Source organism: Vipera ursinii (assembly GCF_947247035.1).
Source record: "Vipera ursinii genome assembly, chromosome: 4".
NCBI lineage: Eukaryota > Metazoa > Chordata > Lepidosauria > Squamata > Viperidae > Vipera > Vipera ursinii.
Genome location: NC_139514.1, coordinates 36,748,363 through 36,773,366, shown reverse-complemented (window position 1 = coordinate 36,773,366; position 25,004 = coordinate 36,748,363). Strand labels below are relative to the sequence as shown.

General features: G+C 34.8%; 1 protein-coding gene across 2 annotated transcripts in view; it reads right to left on the bottom strand.

Moving 5' to 3' along the window:
- EPHA3 (EPH receptor A3) overlaps positions 1 to 25,004 on the bottom strand; it is a 202,880-nt gene that overhangs the window by 25,605 nt on the left and 152,271 nt on the right. The window contains exons 7-11 of one of the 2 annotated variants that reach the window (XM_083361356.1): positions 22,804 to 22,966; positions 19,868 to 19,970; positions 19,004 to 19,071; positions 10,925 to 11,050; positions 5,152 to 5,337 (exon numbers count right to left, since the gene is read on the bottom strand). In XM_083361356.1, the coding sequence (XP_083217482.1) occupies positions 5,152 to 5,337; positions 10,925 to 11,050; positions 19,004 to 19,071; positions 19,868 to 19,970; positions 22,804 to 22,966 (646 nt within the window). The remainder of the gene's footprint in view (positions 1 to 5,151; positions 5,338 to 10,924; positions 11,051 to 19,003; positions 19,072 to 19,867; positions 19,971 to 22,803; positions 22,967 to 25,004) is intronic. The other variant, XM_083361357.1, reaches the window with a different exon arrangement.

Here is a 25,004-nt window from a genome sequence, read left to right as displayed (position 1 = left end):
TTCCGTTTCAATTTTCTTTGGACAAAAGAATATTTTTGGAGAAAGAATATGTAACAACTCTCACATGTCCTAACATAATTGAAAAAAATAAAATCCTCATAATTATTTAAACAACTTATTAAAATACAACTGATTTTATTTTTTTAGTATAGTACTTTTTTGTTGAAATCATGTAAATACATTGCTATAATGCAATAAGAATATCAAAAATATAAATTAATAAAGTAATGAAAAGCATTTAAAATTATTAAATGCACATTTCCTTCTTTATATTTATCATGTCTGAGCAGGTATTCACATATTTAAGCTGGAAAGGAACAAGCAATAAGAAACACATGTTCTAAGGAAACCCAGCTTATTTTTAGAGAAACATACCTTGTTCATTTATCAAAATGTAACCATTTATACGATAACAACTTGTTTCAACAGTGTTTCTAAATTTTATTGTACTACAATGCTAAAACCTGCTGTAAATTATTACTAAACTAAGCAGAACATGTGTGTTGGCTATTAGGAGTGCTGTCTATAAAACACCTTTGAGACTAGCATAGAAACAAATATGAAACAGGGGAATAATTCAGTGTTGGAAAAATAGACTGAACTCTTCTTTAGCCTGTGCACCTTATCATATCTCTAGTGAGCAGTAAGCCACACAGCTGCTGAATGGTGTATGTGCCAATGTTTGAACTAAGGGTTTCCTACAGATGACAGCCATGAAAGTTGTTAAGCGCTATCCCATAATGTGCAATCAGCATGAATAGCTTATTTGTAAAGGCTGTTCATCAAAATTTGGTTTGCCATAGAAAATCCCAATGCCAATTAATCATATAGGAAGGTATGGTTGGCATATTCGTTTTTTTAAAAAAACACCCATGGATAATATACAAACTTCCTCTATTTCTTTGAACTAATTCCAGCCAAACTTTAAGGATTACATGATTACTGGTAAAATATAAATCAAAAACACTGGAAGATTTTTCATTATAATGTATCAGTACATTATCGTTAAAAACCTAATGATAATTGAAGACATTTGAAAGCCAAAAATAATATAGATTATTTTCTTATTTTCACTTTTACTTTTGCCTATAGCAAACATCTTTAGAATGTACCTAATATTGTATTAGGCTGATTTGCAGTGATGGCATGCTTGTGTGACTATACATGTTAACACAATAGATTCATTACTAATAGGTTATTCCCACCTCTCAAAAAAAAATCCTCACAAGTTTCATGAGTAGGCAAGGAACTATGGTTTAGAGTTAAGACATTTATCTGAGAAAAAGTGTAAGGAGTTAAGAAAGCTAAACCAGGGAGAGACCATAAGAATGACCTCTTAAGGAAGAGAGAAAATATTCCAATAGACTAAAAAATAAGAACTTGGGAAATATATTGGTGAGAGAAAGCAGCAAGGTAAAAATTTGACAAAAAAGAACTACTTATATATATTAATATGTTTCTGGAGGAACAGGATACTCACCATTGCCCACTGATTGGTTGTACTGTAAGGTACATCTAGGGGATTTTACAACTTTGTTTTTGAGTGAGTCCTGCATTTGACCTTTCACTAGAATGTTGAATGGGGAGTGAGGAGGCTGCTACACCCAAAACAGGATGGAAACAAATATGCTGAAATTAAGTTAAATACATGATGAGGATTTCAGTATGATCCCACATCATATATCTAAGAAGTTCATCTCCTTATTCTTTTTATAATAATATTTTAATGGCAAGTTTGGAGAGACACTGAAAGCCATGTCCCAAAGTTTTATGGCCGGAGATGTGAGGTGATGTTCCTGTTTCTACAAATAGCTAAAAGTTCTGTGCACAAGCAAAGAGCTTCTGCAAAATGTGTCACCTCTCCCATCACTGAAGGATTGTGTATACATTACGTATGAATACTATAATGCAGGATCCCCAGCTTTTGTGGCTTGGCTGCCCAGCTGGGGAGAGAGAGGAGAACTGGGCCATGCAAGTGGCAGATGATAGTGCTCGTGCGCCCACAGCTCTTGTGCAAGTGGCAGGCTAAAGCGCAGCTTGATCTGCACAAAAGTCAGGCCAGCATACACACACGCAAGTACCCACCGGTCCAGTGGCGTAGCGTGGGTTGTCAGCACCCGGGGCAAGGCAAGTAATTTGCGCCCCCTCGCTCTCGCACCGCACGCCTGGCACCCCGTCGTAAGAAGAATCGAGCCTCCCGCGATCTCCCGTCCCCCCCACCCCCCTGAAATTCTCGCCCGCTTTCACAGACTTGTTCTTTTACACCGGCTGCAAGTACCAGGAGCCAAAGGCAGCCTCTCCGAAAGCCTCACACCCAAAGACGCAGGCACGCCCACACCGAGGAATGCCGCCGCTGGCGAGGCTCGCAGACGCCACCGCTGCCGTTCTTTCTTTCTCGTTCACGGGAGCGCGCGGCGGCGTGTGCATACAGAGGCGTATATAGACCCAGGGAGCCGCCGAGCCTTCCCCCACCCGGAGAGAGAAGCGTTTCTGTGTCGGCGCAGGCACAGATACCCCTCGCTCGCGAGCAGCCTTGCCCTAGCCCGCCGGTCGCGCCCCCCCAGATGTTGTGCCCGGTGCGGCCAGCCCCCCCTGCACCCCCCACGCTACGCCACTGCACCGGTCTGCCGCTTGCACAAGTTGAACTGCATGCACACACACTCCAACCAGTCACTTGCACGGCCCATTTCCAAATGGGCCACAGCCCAGCAGTAGGCCACAGCCCTGGAATCGGGGACCCCTGGCATAATGCATTTGAAGAAAAAAGTTATTTAGAGAAGAACTACTGAACCTATAACAGGAGAAGCTTTATATTACTACAAAAAAGAGATAAATAATAATGATGCTAAAGCCTTGAAGTTTATAATATGTATATTAGTTGTGGGTGGAAAGAACAGAGGCCTGAAGCTCAGGTGGATATAAGCAAAGAGATAGGAGAAATGGAAGAAATAGAATGGGTCTCAATGGCTCATAAGGGAACAAATAGTTCCATTAACAAGATATATTTACTTCTTGTATATTGATAGACAATTTCCAAAAAAGTCATGTTCCAGATTTAAAAATTATTCTTTGGGTTTCTAGTGAATACCATCTGAGCAGATAATTAATATAATTCTAGCTATTTAATAAAACTTTTTAATATTTTAAATATTTAGTTTCTTTGCCCAAAATATCACTATTATTGTGGCAATGTTACCAAGGAGGAATGTAATTTTATCAATATACTAATCAACAAGTGATCAGTTGGATGTTCATATTTAGTATATTTATGTTTTCAGGTATTACTGCTGTTCAAATAAATACTAAGTACAAAAGTATTACAAAGTTCAATTATTGCCATGTGTTTTTTTGTGGGTTTTTTTGGCTTCCTGAATATGGCTCTTCAAATATTTGCCAGAGGCTGACACCATGAGGTAATATGCAGTATGATTTTTCAAGTCTAGCCAGAATGCCTGCAGTTGTTTAAAAGCAATCAATGTCAAAGCAGAATCCAGTACTTTCTAATACTGAATGACAACTGTAAAACATTATCATCTTTATTACCACAGGAGGGTGTACAGTGCACATTATAATTTTAGAAATCTACAATTGATTCATAGCAGGATTCTTCATTTTCTAAACTGTATTTCACTATAAATTTAAGTTGAAAGCATTGAAACATACCTCTTTGGACATTACAATATTTCCATTTTGTAATACTAGCAGATATTGTAGTATTCAAGAACTGGTGTTAAATATAAGTATTCTATGAACAATGCCAACATATTTATAGCTCAAACCATATGCTGCATTGCATTATCGTCTGTGTGGCCCACAACTAATTGCAAGCGTTTTAGCTAAATTACTGTACATGACACGGTAGAGGCAAAGCATGTATTATCCTTCTGTTTCAAAATGTATGCAAAATTCTGAGTGTTGAGACTCTGCCCAGATTAAAATTAAAACCGCACATATATGCCACAGTTTTAAAAAGTTTCCACAGACAATAGTGACATTTTTAAAAACTTATTTGTAGATTTCATTATAGCTTAAATGTTACAAAAGTCAAAAATAAAAGAGGGGCAGCTAATTTGGAAATGGATACAGGACACTCTAATGTAAATATTTAAAAAAACAAAAAACAGAAGAAGACGAAAATGTATTCTATGGCTAGCAGAAGCTAATGGGTTTGAGTTCTAGTGGTTAATGCACCAGGCTAGAAACCAACAGAGTGTGAATTCTAGTCCAGCCTTAGGCTTAAAATCAGGCTGGGTGACTGGCCCAGTCATTTTCTCTCAACCCAAACCATCTCACAGAATTGTTGTGAGGCAAAAACAAGAGGAGCATTATGTACGTTCACTGCCTTGAGTTACTTACGAAGTAGTACAAGTGGGATAAAAATCTAAAAAACAAAACACAGCTAAATAATTTGGGAATATTGGTGACCTGCAAATTGGCTGAGCAGTTCCGATATTTTAAATAATAATAATAATAATAATAATAATAATAATAATAATAATAATAAGAAGAAGAAGAAGAAGAAGAAGAAGAAGAAGAAGAAGAAGAAGAAGAAGAAGAAGAAGAAGAAGAAGAAGAAGAAGAAGAAGAAGAAGTAGTTGGAAGGGATCTTGGAGGTCATCTAGTCCAACTCCCTGCTCAGGCAGGAAACCTTATACCATTTCAGGCAAATGGCTGTCCAGTCTCTTCTTAAAGACTTCCAGTGTTGAAGCATTCACCACTTCTGGAAGCAGGTTGTTCCACTGGTTAATTGTTCTGTCAGGAAGTTTCTCTTTAGTTCTAGGTTGCTTCTCTCCTTGACTAGTTTCCTTCCGTTGCTTCTTGTCCTGCTTTCAGGTGCTTTGGAGAATAGCTTGGCTCCCTCTTTTTTGTGGCAGCCCCTTAGATATTGGAACACTGCTATCATGGCACCCCTCACTCTTCTCTTCGTTAAACTACACATACCCAATTCCAGTGAAATAACACTGATTGCAAATGAGTTTAAAACTGTGGGCTGGGTAGTAACTGCAGTCAAATTGTCCTTTCCATGCATACTAACAGCCATCAAAAGAAAAGAAAGGGGGATGTTTTCCTTTAAATGCAGATACCCAATGAAAACACACCTCAGCAACTTTTCTTTCAAGCAGATCTTTCAAACATTTTCAGTTAACTTACTTTTGGTGACCACGCCTTCTAATCGGATTATATTGGGATGATCAAATTGTCCCATGATGCTTGCTTCTCCAAGAAAATCTCTTCTCTGTTTCTCTGTGTAACCAACCTTCAGGGTTTTTATTGCAACTGATATTTCCTTTTTGGAAGGAAGTCTTAGACGGCCACTACATACTTCTCCAAACTCACCTGTCAGTAATGCAAACAAAAAATATTTGAATTTCCAGCTAGAGATCATGACAGATTAAGTGGCTCAGAAGCCTACACTTTCAGTCTACGTTGTATACTTTGTGGCTTTTTACTTTCTGGAATATTGCACATACTCCAGATGTCCAATTCTGAAATCCGGCTGAAACATTTCTGTTTCTTGAGATATGTGTTTTATGGACCTAATGAAATGTCAAATCTCTACCTTAGAGGTTAGTTGCAACAGTGCAGCAGAATAACAACAGATGTTTCAAATATCTATTTTAAGCAAGATTTAAACATACAAAGTTTTATGAAACTGTTCTGTCAGTGAACAGGGATGTTCAGAACATAATGCAACATAACATAATTGTTAAGAAAACTGACAAATTAGAAACTTTGTGACGTGTGCATTAAAAATGTGTGTGCATGATGGTAAGTTAAAAATATATAATTTTGTTTGAACTGTCATGGAAAGACTTATTTTTTAACTGAAGATATAAGAGATAATATAATGTATCCAAGAGACAATAAAAGAAATAACAGCTACAAAATCTAACAGTATCTGAACCTACATGAAATCATTTCTCCAGTATACTCTATTAAGGGTAATATTCAAATATGAACATTAAGTAAATGCCACTAATTTAGAAGAACTAACTGAGAATTGAAAATTGAAACTCAATATTATACAGGTTTAAAGCAAAAAAATGAAAAACAACCACAAAAGAATAAAGTACTTGGAACAAATTACGTGCAAGCTTGATGCTATATTTTTAAGACTCTCCTAGGTATTTATGTTAAGATTTCAACACCTTTAACACCTAAACTGTTATCACTTTATACCTATCACTGTGTTATATATTCAGAGCACCTCTATTTATACTGAAGTTTGCACAAATTTAGCTATTAATGATACCAAATAGCACAGTAAAAATGCAGTCATTTTGAAGCTTGATGTTTAACAAGTGAGTTTTCTTTTCCTTTAAGATGTTCTCCTCATACTGGTGTGTAGTAAATTATATTAATGAGTAAATGTGCAGTTCAAGGCTATTATTCTTGATCTTTCATAAAGTCCAGTCTTTTTTTCCAGAGCCTTTTATATGCTTAAAGCTTTCTGAAATCTTAGAGGCATTTAAGTTCTATTATTATTTTGGTTGGGAATTTGTCTGAATATGGAGAATAATATTCTCCCCATATAAAGATATTTCACAACTCTCTTTTTTAATTTTAGTAGCCTAGCACTAAATGCATCATATTCTAATCAAATATATGTTGCCTTTGTATGTCCCTTCTTCTAATCCTTCATATTTTCCAGAATACATCAAGCAAGTCCAAACATAGTTGTTTGGTTTTATAACAAATCTGACATAAATTATTAGATAATTTAAATTAATACTGAACTCTATATAAAGATGTTTCCACAGTTGGATAGGGTCATGGCAAAAAATGGATAAGTAAAATGATTAAATATAATTTGTATTTATTAAAATATTAATAAATTATTAAAAGTAACAATGTTTTAATTCTACCTAAATAATGGTCTTCTGCCTATCAGATTAAGTATGTAATTTGATGTTATTTACTGAAAAGACTCTTGGCTATAAATCATTGATTCTGGTTACAAAAATACATAGGTACCATAAACATGTACTTTTCCATATTTTTGTTTTGTTTATGTTTAAAACAAGACTCAGTATTTGGTTTTGGTAAATACCTGGTAAATAATTCCATTAGCATGTTTAGTTACAGGCTGCAATATTTTAGTAACTATGTTGGGTTCACTTGTAAATTCACTGTTTACTTCTGTTATTAAAATGTCTTGATTTTAAATCTTACAGTCATTTCATTTCTTGTGATGTAATTCAATCTATACCACACTAAACATAAATAAATGAATACTTCATGATCACAAGCATTATTAGGAGTTGAATGTTGTTAACAGGGCCCAGGTGAGCTAGCTTAAGTTCAGTACTGTTCTATCAACAGTGCTATCTGATTTTAAGTACTTCATTAGAATATGGCACACATATTTATCTTAAATTATGTAATTAATATGCAAAATATTAATATGCAAAATATGCTAAATGGAAATTTAACATGTGAACTCACATATTGCAGCATGGATATAAAAAAAACAAACATACTGTCCAGTTACTCCTGAAGTTTAGTGATTACATGACATAACCACAGCTGTCTTGGCAATAGTCCAGAAATGTTTGCCACTGACTTCTTTATAAATTATTTGCAGCCTGATATTCTCCAGAGATCGTTAACTCATATGAACCAGGTCTAACCCTGCTTATCTGCTGAGCATCAAAAAAGGTCAGCCAGATGCTGCCACCTGCTGAGACTTTATGTATTTACACTCTATTAAACTATGGGCATTCTGAAGATAGGAAAGGAAGCAAGCAAATGGAAAGTGACTGATGATCTGCAATCAGATGAATACATTATTCAACATAGCCTCTTAGTTTCAGATATCTGTCATAGAGCCAATGAGCTATTACGATCTATAAAAAATTTAAAAAGGTCTGACTATCTTGTTCCTGTGTTTTAGGGAAAGATTATTATAAGGATATATGATCCTGCTGTCCAAACAGGAACATTAGATGATTTGCTTTAAAATTTTTAAATTTTAGTTCATATTACAAGCACATATAAGAGCAATTTGTCTGGTTTCAATCAGAACTGTATGGGAATAGAAGACTGTATATGCATACAGATAAATCATGTGCTATATTACATTATTTCAATCTACTCAGAAGATCTGCGATGTTTCTATCAATTTAGGCACTTCCTGCTTCCATTTTGGTGACAATTTGAACATGGGGTAATAGTAGATGTAATTGTTTTTTCTTCTCAGTTAAGTATACTCTGTATCAAATCCTTATTCAGCCGAGTCCTCCCTGACATTCTTTTTCCTGCTCCAGTAAGACAAATGCCTTACATGAGCTGAAATCTTTTGTGCTGAAACATTCATTAGTGAGAACAGGATAATCTATCAGTGTTAGGCTAGATAACTCATTCAAGGAAGCCTTCATGAATCTCTCATTTTCAACTGTGAGAATGTTGCTTTTTAGAGAACTTAGAGAAGAGAAAGAGACAGGCCTGCCTCACAACATCCACATCAAAATGCTTTCCCTTAAACCATTATCTCTTCCATGAACTTAAACAGTTTAGTTAGACTGATTTTACACAGAATTATGTATGAGTTCTTTTTGCATTGCTTTGTTCTTTATATTTTCCCTTTTTTTCTAGTCAACTTTTTCTCCCTTTCAGAGATAGATAGACATCTGTCCTTGTTGGTTAAAAAGTGACTTTTCATTAAAATTTGTCCCCATTTTTTTTGTTGCAAAATTGCAGAGTTGCATAGCTACTCCCTTCAGAATTGGGATACAGTTTGCTGAATTCTGTACTTTTGCCTTAGTGTCTATAAAGCTGGGCTAAAGGAAGAAGTCCTTGATAAAAGGGCTAAGAATGCTTCAGCTGGACAAACTGGCAGGAGGGCGTTCTCTGTGGGCGCGCCAGACCTTTGGAACCGTTTACTGGTTGAGCTCTGGACCTTCGCTCCTTCCGACGTGACCTAAAAACATACTTATTTGAACAGGCCGGCCTGGTCTGATGGGTTTGGGGTATTTTAATATTAATTGTATTAATTTTTATTGGAATTGGGCTGTATTATTTAATTATTTTTTAACTTTTGTACATTGTATTTTTATTGTATTTGCCCTGTACACCGCCCTGAGTCCTTCGGGAGAAGGGCGGTATAGAAATTAAATTATTATTATTATTATTAAATGACCCAAAAGGATCATTTAAATATACCATGAATTACCTAGCACATTCATGTCCCTATTAATCGGGTTATATTAAAAATATATCTGAGCCACAATTTTTTAAAAAATTATAAATGTTTTAATATTAAAAAACAAAATGCATTAGAAGGGGGAATGGGATTCCTGTTGCAAATTACACATTATAAGGAGAAACTTCCTGACAGTTAGAACAATTAACCAGTGGAACAACCTGCCTCCAGAAGTGGTGAATGCTCCAACACTGGAAGGTTTTAAGAGGAGACCGGACAGCCATTTGCCTGAAATGGTATAGGGTTTCCTGCCTGAGCAGGGGGGTGGACTAAATGACCTCCAAGGTCTTCCAACTTTATTATTATTATTATTATTATTATTATTATTATTATTATTATTATTATTATTATTATTATTATTATTATTACAGCAAATCACTCATTTGACTATCATTTCCAAAAGTGGCCTGAATTGTTAAACAGTTGTTAAAAAACCAATTTAATTCATCTTAAAGCCTTGGGGGAAAAATGAAAAGGCACTGTTAGAAAGCATAAGTGGCTTTTGATTTGAAAACTTTTGGAGCTTTCCAAACCCAGTCAGAAAACTCACCCCTATTATTGGGCTGAATATAACTGATTCAGTATTATTGCAATATTTAGCAGAGACTCATACAAATTCAATCTTAGACTATACATGAGAAATTAAAAAAACATGCAGGGGAATGTCACCTTATACTTCTTCTTACCTAAATATTATCTCAATTTCTTTTTTGTCTGTTCAAATTTACAATGCAAGAGGAAACTTGCTGTTGAACTGAAGACGCTAAAGAAAACAGTATCTTCTGGAGCAATGCATTAAAATCTAAAATTAATGTAACCTTTCCCCCCTGTTAATATTACAAAAACTTTTTTAATATATCACTTTTTCATATAAAAAACTTGTTTCCACAATCCCATTTAATATGATAACTAAATGAAAAACAGAAGTTTATGTCCAGATTTATGGAATTTCTACTTCTATTTCCCCTTCTATTCTGAATGTGTACCAATTTACTGATCCACTGTTGCTTTGGAGTAGCGATTGCAGTTTATGGTGTTAACTACTGTCTTCATTATATATGATCTGAAATCCTGTAATCTGCAAAAGACATTGCATTTAAATTCAGAAGCAAATGCAAATTATATGATTTGTCCTTGACAAGAGATAGATTAGAAAAAGCTGGATTCTGCATTTTCTAATATAGGTCTGGTCAATATTTTTCTGTCCTAAAATTCTACATGAACTCCATATTTATAATACATAGGGTTAATTAATGTCTTAATTCCACAGCTGTGACTAATTTATAGATCCTTAAGTGTAGAAATTTTATATCTTCTCACCCCCTAGCCTCATGAAAACCAACATCCAAACTTTTGAACATTAGTTTGTAATATTGTAATCCTAACAAAGCTTGATCAACTGTGAAATTTGGAGATGTTTTTTCCTTAAGGGCCAACATTACTGTTTTCGCTTTTTCTGTATTAACACAATAACTGAAATTCATTCACAAATATTATGTTTCAACTTAGCCAGAGCTATAATGCAAAGCTGAATGGTATTTTACCTAGACTGAAAAAGACATTAGCTCTGTCAGCCTGCTGCTAAACAAAGAATGAAAGACTAACATTCTTTAATGATTGGTTACACAGGAAATTTTATTGAACAAAATGACTACATATGAAAAGTTTGCAGTAGTAATTCGAATGATATGGCATAGTGAATCTCATTATTAATACTTTTACCTGCCCCAACGACTTTATCAATAGCTATGCTGGAAGCCTCCAGTTCTCTGGCAAATTCATGAACAGCCAGATTGGGATCTTCGTATGTATGTGGATCCACATATGTTCTGAGGCCTGGAAGCTTCACTGTGTAAAAAAAGTTCAATTATATATAGATAAATAATTACAAACACAAAAAGTTAATGATTCCTTAAGAAAACATGCACAAATTGCTTGAAAGAAATTCTTCTGAAAAATTGTACATTTTATAGAACACAACTGTTTTGACAAGTAATAATTTATTTCAACAGTAACAATTATAAGGGACCATAATTTAATCATTTTCTTTATATTCCAGAAGACTGTAAAAATAGTCAAATAATGTTTCCTCCTTTTATGGCTTTAGGCATCACGTACCATAATATCAGCAGTATTTCTTACTAGATTTATGAAAATATTTCCCTTGTTTATTAATCTTAGCTACCTCATTAAGGAAGAAAGATATTCCATGAGTTAAAAATCAGTATTGCCTGTTTAATTGATTAATTTATATGATTTCATTTCATCTCATCTCATCTCACACAAATAATTCTGGGTGGCATTCAAGAATTAAAACATAAAAACCCACAATATACAATTGTCAGCTCGCAAGGGTTTTCTAAAACAGAGGTCCCCACCTCTGGGCTATGGCCTAGTAGTGGGTCATGAGCTGTTTGCAACCAGGCAGTGAAAATGGCAGGTGAGCATGTGCACACACACACTTCCCCACTTGCAGAAGCAGTGGGTGAACACGTGTATTTGTGTGAGTAGCGGGTGCAAATGGAGCTGCGTGCATGCCCACTTGTCAGCAGCTCATGCAGAACCATCCCCTCTCTCCCCACAAATCCACTAAGCCAGAAAGATTGGGGAACTCTCTTCTTGAGCCTTCAAAAGCCTTGTAATTAGATTAGCCTTATTTAGGCCTTCTTTGCTAACTGCTTCCTCATATGTCCTGTCCAGAAATATTATAGTTATTGAGATGTTTTATTTATGGTTTCATAAAGAATTTAGCAATTGTGATGGATTGTGTCTATGAAGAGAAGTAGTGTGATGGGCTACAGTGAAGTTACAGGAAAGACAGAGTGCATTTCAAGGAGGGACCAGGCAAGAGACAACACAGCCCAGAGCTGGAGACAGAGGAACAGAATTAGGATAGCCATTCCCTAGAGTAGGCATGTCAAACTGCCGGCCCACCCCACTGTCAGCAATGGGGAAAAAGTCGTGACACATCGCGCAACGTCACGTGAAGTCGTGTGATGTGACATGCCTGCCCTAGAGTCTTCCAAGATATATCCCTTGGGAAGGGAATAGTAAAGGTTTAGTCTGGCAAGATTCTCTCTACTCAATGTAAACAGATAAAGAACTGAACTTTGGCTGGGTTGCTTGCTATCATTCTTGTGATAGGCCTGGTAGTAATTGACTTCAAAGGTTGGTTGCTATCTCTGTAGCAATGCTTTGGAACTTTTGAAAACCCACTCATTGAAAATTGGATTTCTGCTTTTTATATGTACTTAGATGTGAGTAGAATAACCCTTTTCTACTGCTGTAAATCATTCTCCACTACTGTTTTATTCAGTGTCTAAATATAAAGAATTACAAAAGCCTTCTGCATCCCATCTACTGTCTACTTTAATAAGAGACATGCTAGAACTAAACAGAGAGGTGGCAATTCCTTTTCTGGTAATATTAGAATTCAGTATCAGACAATGAAATGGATTGGCAACACAAAGGCAGGCAAAATGTCTATTCAAATATTATTAGATTCCCAAGACATATCAAGGCTTCTAAGACTATTACACTAAATCTTTCTGACAATTTTGATGATTGTTCTATATAGAAGTCTGCGTACATGGGCAACCACAAACTGCTTTACACAATTTTAGCTAGCCATGTTGAGCTAAGTGATTGGACATGTCATATAACCTGCATAAAGCTACAATGATAACCATCGCAAGATGTGGTTAATAACCCAAATTACTTTATAGAGGTGTTAGATGAATTTGTAGAGGACTCTTAGCAATCTAATTATGGTTGATAGAGAAGAGAACATTATGGAAGCTCTTTAGGGAAGCACCTGACTATGGCAAGCAGATTGAGGAACTGAATATTTCTTGAGTCTGATTCACATCAGAACTCTTTATCTGCTCTTGCCTAATGTAGCAAAGCAGCTGCCGTAAGACTTTAAGCACATTACAAATACTTACTTCCTATGTTCTAGTGCTAATTGCCTCCAATACAATTTAAGGAAACCATTCAGAACAGAGAAACAGTGCTTTGCCTAAAATGGCATGCATTGTTTTCTATAAGACTGAACTCTGTTAAAGGAAACATTACAGCAAAACCTTCTGAAAGACAGCAACAATTAAAGCCCACGTGCACAACCTACCAGAGGGCTTAAGTTTTAAAACAGTTCCCTGCTATCCATGCTGGTTCTGTTAAATATCCTTCCTGCCCCTAAAAACAAAGTAACCTTCCACAATTGCAAAACTTTTGGAAACTTTTTTTCACAGCTCAGAAGTGTTACGTTCTTAGATGACTGTATTACAACAAAAAATAAACAGATGCACATGTACTGAGTTGCAGAATTTTATCACTACTTTTATGAGAATAAATCAGTTCTATTTTACCAGATGAATTGCCTCTTGAGAAATGAAAAAGTTAAAAAGGCTTGGCCTATGAAGGGCAAACAGATGAATTTAAGGATGAAAATTATATTTGAAGTGATATTGTGAAAGAGGAAATAAGACTACTGGGAACTGTTAATGGCTGAGGCATTTTCCCTCCTAGCAATTCAGAATCAGACTGGAGTAAGCCAGCAATTTATGGGGCAATGTGGAAAAAATTTATTCCAGACACAGATTTTATTTTATACTGTTGCAATTAATCCAGAAGAATATTGTTTGCTGTATTTACATGCACTTCATGTGCCAAGAAACTGCAAAAAATGTCCCATGCTGTTGAGTTTACAGTCTCATCGTGAAAACTTGGGAAGAACAAATTATGTTTGAAGGTCCCAGCAGGGGAAAAAAAATTTATAAAACTTTGAAGATATGCACTCTAGTAAAATATGTCACAGTTAAACTGTTTGGAGTGTTAAATCTTTAACAGCAAAATGTTTAATGTTATGAAGTCATGAAAAGGAAGCAGAAGATTTGAAAAGGTTTTAAATAAAACCAGAACTCCTCAATGTTTGATTCAGAAGCTTGTTTCAAACGTTAGATGTTTGCCCTGGAATTTATTTTAGTAGAATGAAAGATGACCACCTATGAGTATTTTTCTGAGTGCATTTCTATCACCACTTAATCCAAAGCTAGCCATGATGATTCATGTAACATTAATGGAACATATTTTCCAGTTTGACTTCCAGACATTATTAAACCACCAGAATTTATCTTTTTAGAAAAACGTTTTCCATCCTGGCAAGAAACAAACTTTGTTAGTAAACCATAAATTGTTCCATGTACATGTGCGTGCATATGCATGCACACACACAAAGAATCAATACTTGAGAAATATAGCAAAAAAACAACAACCACTGTTATCAAAATAATTTGTTTTTTAGCAAAAAGAGGGATTTTTTATAATGTTACAGTATATGGTATATTTTGTTATGAACACTTTTAAAATGTATCAGCTTTGAAATCTAACTGAATATGAGTAATTAAGATGTTGTGATGTGACACACATTTTATTAAGTGGGTAGTTTAAGCTCAGTTTGTTATTCATTTTTGTGCTGTATCTGCATATCATAGCTTGCATGTCTGCATTAAAAAAAGCATACTGTAAAGACTCCAGATATAAACAATTTGAAGTTTTAATCACTTTAACAATTGTGTTTAGGTGCAACATTTAATTATTAGAATGCCAAATAAACTACAATACACAAAAAGAATTTTGCTTGCAGACAATCAAACTTTAAGCACTTCTATTTCCTTTTTGTGACTTGATTAGGAATACATAAGCATCAAGTAAAATATATAATGTAGGGAAGATATGTTGCATTAATAAATGAGAAGTTCCTTAAGTTAAAAAAATAGAATTATATAGCAGCAGAGTCCATTCTTCACAATCATTTGCTCTTATAAGGAAATGCCAACCATATTTCTTTACAAGTATTACTTTTGGTTTCAATGACTTTAGTCCTAATTCAACACAAAAGGTGTGCAGAAGAAACTTCATATCGTAGCTAGAAATACTCTCTCACCCACAGCCCTATCACTTCTATTTTAGTGGATCTGTTTGTACCAGTTTAGTGGATCTGTTTGTACCAGCTGTCCAAAAAGGGGATTTTTCGTGCAGCAATAAGTATAGGTTCATCTAAAGCAGGCACGTCAAACTCGTGATGTATCGCGACTTTTCCCCCATTGCCAGCAATGGAATGGGTGCGGTTTTGGCATGACGCATCCAGCCTGCGAGCCGGCAGTTTGACATGCCTGATCTAAAGACATACAATTAACAGAGTTTCAAAATGTAATCATATGCTCACAAGATGGAGTTATACTGTTTGTTGTTTTACAAGATTAACTTTCATATATATACAGTAAGTATCTGTACTTTATTATAATTTATTATAGGAAGTATGGATTTACATTGCATTGTGCCAACTGAACAAATCTGTTCAATTTTCAATAACGTTAGAAATCATAGTTTAAGAAGTTAGCAGAGAGCAATGGAGAATGAATATTATATTTTTCTGCAAGCTATATATTTTTCTTGATTCTAAAACTCATACTATTATAAATATGACTAAACCAAAGGTTGGTTCTGTCTCAACAAAACTCTTTTGCTTCCACTAAAAAGTAATTCTGAGTTTAAAAAGAAAGGATATATTATACCGATTGTACCCCAAGAAAATTTTTAAAAAATGGCTATTTTGATAAGTGGTACCAAAGCTGAAAGGACGCTCAGCGGTGGATGTATCTGGTGGTGAAAGGAAAGTCCGATGCTGTAAAAGGTTTTTTCTCCCAAGGAACCTGGAATGTAAGATCCATGAATCAAGGCAAGCGGGACGTGGTCAAACAACAGATGACAAGACTGAACATCGACATCTTAGGAATCAGCGAACTAAAATGGACAGGAATGGGCGAATTTAATTCAGATGACCATCAAGTATACTACTGTGGGCAAGAATCCCTCAGAAGAAATGGAGTAGTCTTCATAGTCAATAAAAGAGTACGAAAAGCAATACTGGGATACAATCCCCAAAATGACAGAATGATCTCAGTTCAAATCCAAGGCAAACCATTCAATATCACAGTAGTCCAAGTATATGCCCCAACCATCGGTGCTGAAGAGGATGAAAATGACTCGTTCTATGAAGCCCTACAGCACCTTATAGAATTAACACCAAAAATGATGCTCTTATCATCATGTTGAATTGGAATGCTAAAGTAGGAAGCCAAAAGATAACCGGAATAACAGGCAAGTTTGGCCTTGGAGTACAAAATGAAGCAGGGCACGGGCTGACAGAATTTTGTCAAGAGAATACGATGGTCATAGCAAACACTCTTTTCCAACAACCCAAGAGATGGCTCTACACATGGACATCACCAAACGGTCAACACAGAAATCAGATTGATTATGTGGTCTGCAGCCAAAGATGGAGAAGCTCTATACAGTCAGTAAAAACAAGACCAGGAGCTGACTGTGGCTCAGACCATGAGCTTCTCGTTGCAAATTTTATGCTTAAACTGAAGAAAATAGGGTAAAACAATAGGCCACTCAGGTATGAATTAAATCATATCCCTGTTGAATATACAGTAGAGGTGACAAATAGATTTAAGGAATTAGATCTGATAGACAGAGTGCCTGAAGAACTATGGACAGAGGTTCGCAACATTGTACAAGAGGTAGTAACTAAAACCATCCCAAAGAAAAAGAAATGCAAGAAGAGATAAGAATGCCTTCTTAAATGAACAGTGCAAAGAAATAGAAGAAAACAATAGAATAGGGAGGACTAGAGATCTCTTCAAGAAAATTGGAGATGAAGGGAATGTTTCATGCAAAAATGGGCATGATAAAGGACCAAACTGGCAGGGACCTAACAGAGGCAGAAGAGATTAAGAAGAGGTGGCAAAATTACACAGAACTATACAAGAACAACCTTAACGTCCCTGATAACCACGATGAGGTGGTCACTGACCTCGAGCCAGACATCCTAGAATGTGAAGTGAAGTGGGCCTTAGAAAAGTTGAACAACAACAACAAAGCTAGTGGAGGTGACAGTATTCCAGCTGAGCTATTCAAAATCTTAAAAGACGATGCAGTAAAAGTGCTATGCTCAATTTGCCAGCAAATTTGGAAAACTCAACAGTGGCCACAGGATTGGAAAAGATCAGTTTACATTCCAATTCCAAAGAAAGGCAGTGCCAAAGAATGTTCAAACTATCGCACCACTGCACTCATTTCACATGCTAGTAAAGTTATGCTTAAAATCCTGCAAGCTAGACTCCAGCAGTATGTGGATCAAGAACTACCAGAAATACAGGCAGGATTTCGAAGAGGCAGAGGAACTAGAGATCAAATTGCAAACATACGCTGGATCATGGAGAAAGCTAGAGAGTTCCAGAAAAACATCTACTTCTGCTTCATTGACAATGCTAAAACCTTTGATTGTGTGGAGCACAACAAACTGTGGCAAGTTCTTAAAGAGATGGGCATACCAGACCATGTTATTTGTGTCTTGAGAAACCTATATGCAGGTCAAAAAGCAACAGTCAGAACTGGACACGGAACCACTGATTGGTTCAAAATTGGGAAAGGAGTCCGACAAGGCTGTATACTGTCGCCCTGCCTATTTAACTTATATGCAGAGCACATCATGAGAAAGGCAGGACTAGATGAATCAAAAGTTGGAATTAAGATTGCCGGGAGAAATATCAACAACCTAAGATATGCAGATGATACCACTCTAATGGCAGAAAGTGAAGGAAGAACTAAAGAGACTCTTGTTGCAAAACTTGGGTTGAAACTTAACATTGAGAAAACCAAGATCATGGCATCTGGCCCTCTCAATTCCTGGCAAATAGATGGGGAAGAAATGAAGGTAGTGACAGATTTTGTTTTCCTGGGCTCTAAGATCACTGCAGATGGGGACTGTAGCCAAGAAATTAAAAGATGCTTGCTCCTTGGGAGGAAAGCCATGGCAAATCTAGACAGCACACTAAAAAGCAGAGACATCACCCTGCCAACAAAAATGCAATAAGTCAAGGCTATGGCCTTCCCAGTTGCAATGTATGGCAGTGAAAGTTGGACCATAAGAAAGGCTGAGCCCCAAAGAATTGAGGCCTTTGAACTATGGTGCTGGAGAAGACTCCTGCAAGTCCCTTGGACTGCAAGGCGATCAAACCGGTCAGTCCTAGAGGAGATCAGCCCTGACTGCTCTTTAGAATTCCATATCCTGAAGTTGAAACTCAAATACTTTGGGCACCTAATGAGAAGGAAGGACTCACTGGAGAAGAGCCTAATGCTGGGAAAGATTGAGGGCAATAGAAGAAGGGGACGACAGAGAATGAAGTGGCTGGATGGAGTCACTGAAGCAGTAGGCATGAGCTTAAATGGACTCCAGAAGATGGCAGAGGACAGGAATCCCTGGAGGAACGTTGTCCATGGGGTCACGATGGGTAAGACACGGCTTCGCAGCTAACAACCACTTATCATTCATGTCCCGAAAGTATGTAGTAAACTACTGCTGTGCTGGGATGAACTGCTCCCTATATTTAACCTATACTGTAGCAAAGTGAATGAGAGATAGTATTAAAACTAAGAAATTTATTATGTTCATTATCTAAGGGTTACCATCTTCTATAATTTTATCTAAAATGTGCTACAAGGGGCTTGGGTATTGGCAAAAAACTTGATTATAGTGATGATTCCATGTCTGAAATACGACCCTATTGCAGAATGGGACAGCTTTGAATATAAAGAAAATTGGTTCCTTAATGAGTATATGTCTGAAGAAAGAATACTACCAAACTTTACAATACACTATTACTAAGATGTAAATTTAGAGTATATATGAATTTGGTTGTCAGTAACTGACACAACTTTTTTATAACTTACAATGCCCATTACCAAAATACAGCCTCTTCTCATCAGAGCCATGTTTTGATTTATTATGTCCGCAGAATCTAAAAGTAGTAAGAGATAAGAATATCAGTAATGCAACATTCTATAGACAGCTATGTATGTAAATTTATGTACAACATAAATGTACACATGAACAACTTCAGGAGGAAATATATTCTCTAAGTGTATAAGAAACATTTTCTTAACATTTATAGTCTATGAACACTACAAACCTGAGGTAAATTTACAGGAATATAAGGAGTAACATGTTGGTTTTCATTTTATTTTTTTTATTTATTTTTCTCTAGTTTTCTGCACAATTGTCTATAAATATCTGTTTTTAACTAGCTTAGTAGGACTAGAGCTGCTATAGTTAACAGGCCATGTTATGTATTTCTCTGCTACAACGTTTTGTCTTATAAGACTAGAACATTGTATTTCCAATTGTGTCAACTTTTTGTTATGTATATTCATAAAATTGCTTTATATTTTTATGTAATTAATTTAAAACATATACTGTAAATGTCCATTTTGAATGCATTAAAATATAAATTTCAAATATTTTTTATTATATATGTATACATTTGTAACATGTTAAAATACATTTTTACATGCTTTGGGTATCAATTTTGAACTAAGAACTACATAGCAAAATTCAAAGAAACATGAAACCAAAAGGATAACCACAACCAAACTTGTACACTAGCCCAGGAAATATGAATCAGATCAATTTGCCTTGAAATGCATACCAAATTAAATCCCTGAGTATCCTTGACAGTATCTTGGTGACAGTGCTTATCATTCTACTGCAGGCTTTAAGAAATGAAATTCAATGTGTAAAAGGAATGAGGAACTGACCTCCCAATCAAAATGTAAACCACAATTGTGAGCAGAATAATTGCTACCGCAGCTGAAACAGCAATCATTACAACTTGGCTATTCTCACTGGAGATGGAGAAAGCTAAAAGTGAAAAAGAAAATAAAAATGAGAAAGAGTGAAACAAAAAGCAGTAAACATAACACTGCTAGTAACTGGAGGAAGATAAAAATGTTATTGCAGCATCATTTTGTTTTTGGCTTACAGAAGAGTTGCTAACCCTTTTCTCAGCTGCAATCCTATTTATCTTTTAGAAAAACTTGTATAAAGATAAAAATAAATTATATAATTGCCAAGAAAAGAGAGAAAGAAAGACAGAAAACAATGCCATATATTTGTTAAACTGCTGAGAAATACAAGGTTCATTTGTACAACAGAGTTTCCTGGCTCAGGAATCTCGATATACTGAAATTTAACGTAAGAATCTGACAGTTGGACTAACTTTTAGGACACGGGAATCAGAAAAAGGCATTTTTAAATTTAATTCAATGTTCAAGAATTCAAGTCCCTCTTTTTCCATCCAGCCCACTTCCCCTTTCTCCTTGAAAGTAGGGGCAGAATGACTTAGGGAATGCAAATTTAGTAACCTGAAAGCATAGTTTTACTTTCAGGAATATTATCCATTTCCACCGCAGAAAAGAATTACTTCCTTCCAAGACAACAGTGTCACAAAGACAAATATGACTTTATTCATGTAGGCATAATGTAGGCAAGAAGGTGCTATTGCTTTAGTAAGCTTAAAAATGGTCAGATTAAAAAAAATGGAAACATTTTTTTTCCTTTAACAAAAGAAGCAGATTTGAAGAGCAGAATGACTTTATAGTAAGAGCTGAGAAGATATTTTCTTAGAAGTGGTGTTTTATAGCTGAAATAAGACATCATTTCATGAAAAGGATACTTTTGGTTATAAGGCATGAAAATAATTATATTTTTTAACTAAGGCTAAAATTAATAAATTTTATAAAAGCACTTTTTTTAAAAGAAAAAGGTCAAACAGAATAAACAGAATACAGATTTCCAGGAATATTTCTCCTTAATAAAATATGTGGTTCATCCCTGAGGCTCATCTTGATGTTAACGCAGTTTCTATAATCAATCAATCAATCAATCAATCAATCAATCGGGATTTATGCTGGTCATCTTTTGAATAGTCATGCTGAAATAATCTCTAATATCAAAGGTATTTAAGAATGTTAATCTTGACTGGATCATATTTACATGATTCAGTCCAGTTTCCAGCACAAGGTATTATAATTTTTTTTAAATTAAATTATCCAGATTCAATTTACTACGGAAAAGTAAATTATTGTGATCTGTTCTCAACTGTTAGAATAAAGAAAAATCTGCTATATGTAATACAAAGCTGTTATCTTAATCTATTATTTTCACAGTCATTCACACATATTTATTTATGACAAAATATATGAAAGTATTTCTTTTCCTTGTTCTCCCATAAACTAAGTTAAAAGAGATTTTAATGATATCTGTGCTATTTATTCCATGGTTTAAGATTATTGAAAAAATAATTTGTTGACTAAAACAGCTACTCTAGCTACTATAAAGTAAAATGCAGATTTTTTTAAAAAATATACATCTTCAAAATATAAATATTTCAAATGTAAAAACATAAAACTGCATTAGCAGAAGAATATTTTCTCTATCATTGGATATAATACATTTTTTTTTATTCTGATTAGATGCTTTTTGGTCAGATTGTTTCTTGAGTACTGTGTCCAGTGTTAAGCACCACATTGTAAACAAAAGAAACCAAAACAGATTTGAGTTTCCAACACAAAGGGGATAAACACTCTTCAAAAATGTCATGAAACTCAAGATGGGTTCTCTGTACATTTCCAGAAAACATGTTCTCATAAATGAAAAACATGACAATTTATTTAGATGCTCTCAGATACAAGAAAAAAATTGCCACCTTGGAAAAGAGGAACCTTGCTGACACTATCAGAATGGAGTATGAAAATTGCAACAATGGCAAAATTAATAAATTAATAATTAATTGTATTAATAAATTAATAAAATTAATACCATAATATAGATCCAACCAAATATAATCAAGAACATCTCCCATATATATTGCGCTACAAAGCAGGCCAAATTTAGACATTTGGAATATGATTTTTTAGGAAGAAAGTTATAATAGATGAAAACATTTATATAAATACTAAAAATATTCTTTAATGGAAAGTATAAATATCTAAGTTGCGGTTAATGGTTGGGGGAATAAATAGAAGGGAAAGGGAGAATGTGTTAACCATAAAGTTTTACCATAATGTTTTCATTTATGACTGGACACTATTATTTGATAGAGCCTATAAAATTATTAAAGAAGAAAAATAAGAGTTTGTTAGATATACAAGTGCCACATGAAAATATGGAAAAAAAACCACCTGATGGATGAATTCACTAACTAAATGCAATTAACTGCAAAGGTTCTCTCCCGAATGAAATTTCATTTTGAGAAAAGAATATTGAATAGTTTTTGTGAAGGAAAAGGATAAAGTACCACCATGTGGCTTTTAAATACTTAGAAAAAGAGAAGGAGAAAGAGTTCAGAAGTTTAAACTTCATAAGTTCACTCAACAACACCAGATTATGACACTGTGCAGATATTTGATATTTCTGTCCAGCATCAGTTCCACCTACTGCAAGATTCATTGAATTCTGGAAAAAATAAATAACATGTGACAGGAGAAAGTACAGCATTTCATAGCATATTTCTCAAAACATGTTTTAAGAATAATGACAAAATATAGAAATTTATATACATGTTATCCAGAAAGCCAGATCATAAATACAGAATCATATTTGCTGAACTATGGATGATATGAAACTAGTCAGCCGTATAATTTTGAAGTTGTGCAGGAAAACATTTAAAATCATTTTTTTTGCAAATACTTACAGTCTGGACTGGTTTCAAACTCAAATTTGCGGCTGTTGGTCCCATATCCTGCAGCAGTTCGGGCTCTGATTTGGAAAACATAAGTGGTGTCTGGCTTAAGGCCATTAATAGTAACATTCATAGTTTTTGCTCTCAGAATGGTGTAGCTTGTTTCTTGTTCCTGCTTTAGAAAAAGAAATTGGCCTCATTAAAACCCAGGTAGTCAAACCTGGTTGCCATAATGTATGACTTTATTTCATTTTCATAGCAGTTCCCATTCCATATTATTCCAGCTGTGCAAACAGCATTTTTGAGTACAAGTTAATTGTATTCATTGTACATTTTATCTTCTGTAACCAGAATGGCTAAAGAGAATTTGTGTTTGATGTAATCATAGATGCCCTTTCTGAGAATTGTTTTCGTGTATTAAGATTTTTCAATAGAGTGCAATCAATCTTTTTTATCTTACCTCCTCAAATACATTGTATGATTAGATTCTAGAGAAAGAATTTAGACTTCAATCCTAACACCTCTTTTGCCTTCAAAAGAACAACTATAATAAGGTTGACAATATGTACAAACATCCTCCAGGATATTTCCATTTCAAATCTGATCTCTGCTGTTTTACATCTTGGGAGAGAAAAATTTCCTTGTTTTTCCAACATTTTTTATGTGCTCTGTAAGAATCGTGTCTGATATTTTGTAAAAATGGAACCCCTTTTTGCAAATAAGTACATTACTGGCCTCATGGCTTTTCATGAAAAGGTAAAAGTTAAGAAATTTATGGACCAACACCATTAGTAAGAGAATGGGATAGGTTCACATTTAGAAGAATGGCATGGAGGAAATGTTGACAGTCTCAGATCACATTTTCTTCCTGTTTCCAATCTGAAATCTGAACAAAATATGCAGGAGAACCTGATCAATTGAGTTTGGCTCTCAGCTTTAGCATTAAATTACTCTGGCTACTGCATCTGAAGATAAGCTGACAGTGTAACTTGGCTACCTCTTCCATTATACAGTATTTGATATTTACTGCAAAAATGTCATTTCTGTTACATAAATAAATTATGTAGATCAGAGATTATCTCACTTGTGATCTGTCTGGACTCAGGTGCTGTGTAATATGTATGCAGATACTGTATATTTCGTTGCCTGTGACCAAGTTTCAACATCTTAAAATGGTGACTTTTCTTCCTACCACTGAAAGGAGGAAAAATTGTGGATAGTACTGCTGCACATATGGACCTAGGAATAATTCAGCTTTGTTCATTCATTTTAACATTTCAGTTCTGTAGTTGCCATTAATGAAAGTTATAAGCCTACAATGCAACTCTATGTATGTACCTCAGTTTAACATATAATATTACTGCCTAAACAGTGAATATTACAATCAATTCATAGATTCCCATCCATACAATCCCAACATGGCATAATATTATGGAATATCTAGTAAATGTTTTTTTAAGTAATGCTCTACAACTGCTTTCTTTTGTTGTAAGCTATATCTGCATTTTATAGGCTTAGAGGTAGTCCTCAACTTATGACTCCAACAGAGCTTGTCAATTACGATCATAAATTGTGATGATCATAAAACAGGCTATCATGTGACCAATCCAACTTCATGACCTTATTTTGTGGCAGTTAAGTAAATCACCATGGCCATTAAATGAAACATAACGCAGTATAACTGCTACATTTTGCATGACAGTTAATGCAACTAATTACAGTTGCAAATAGCTAATGTAACACTATTAAATTGTAGTACTGCATACATCTAGTATAACATATATTTTATCTATATTTAAAACACACACACAAAAACACACAATAACATTTTAAATTTTAATTTGTGCTTGCCAAATTTTTCATTTTCATTTTGACTACCTAGAACTTCTACATTTCAAACCAACAGCATGACCTTTACAAATGTTAATTAATTCCTAGCAGGAAGTGAAAATAGGGAATGGAATTTCTGATATATGAAAAGTCAGCACTGTTTGTCACTGGCTTTCCTGCAAAACTAGAGCTAAGACACTGGAATATTTTGTATGTGTTTTTGCCTTGCATAATTACAAAAATTTACAGAATTCTGATTAACCTAAATACATTATCTACTCTCATTTATTCCATGTTCTTCATAAAGAAAACATTAATACATTACAAATTAGATGCTTGTTGTATCCTTAAATCAAGATAATATCTTAATTTATATTAAAATA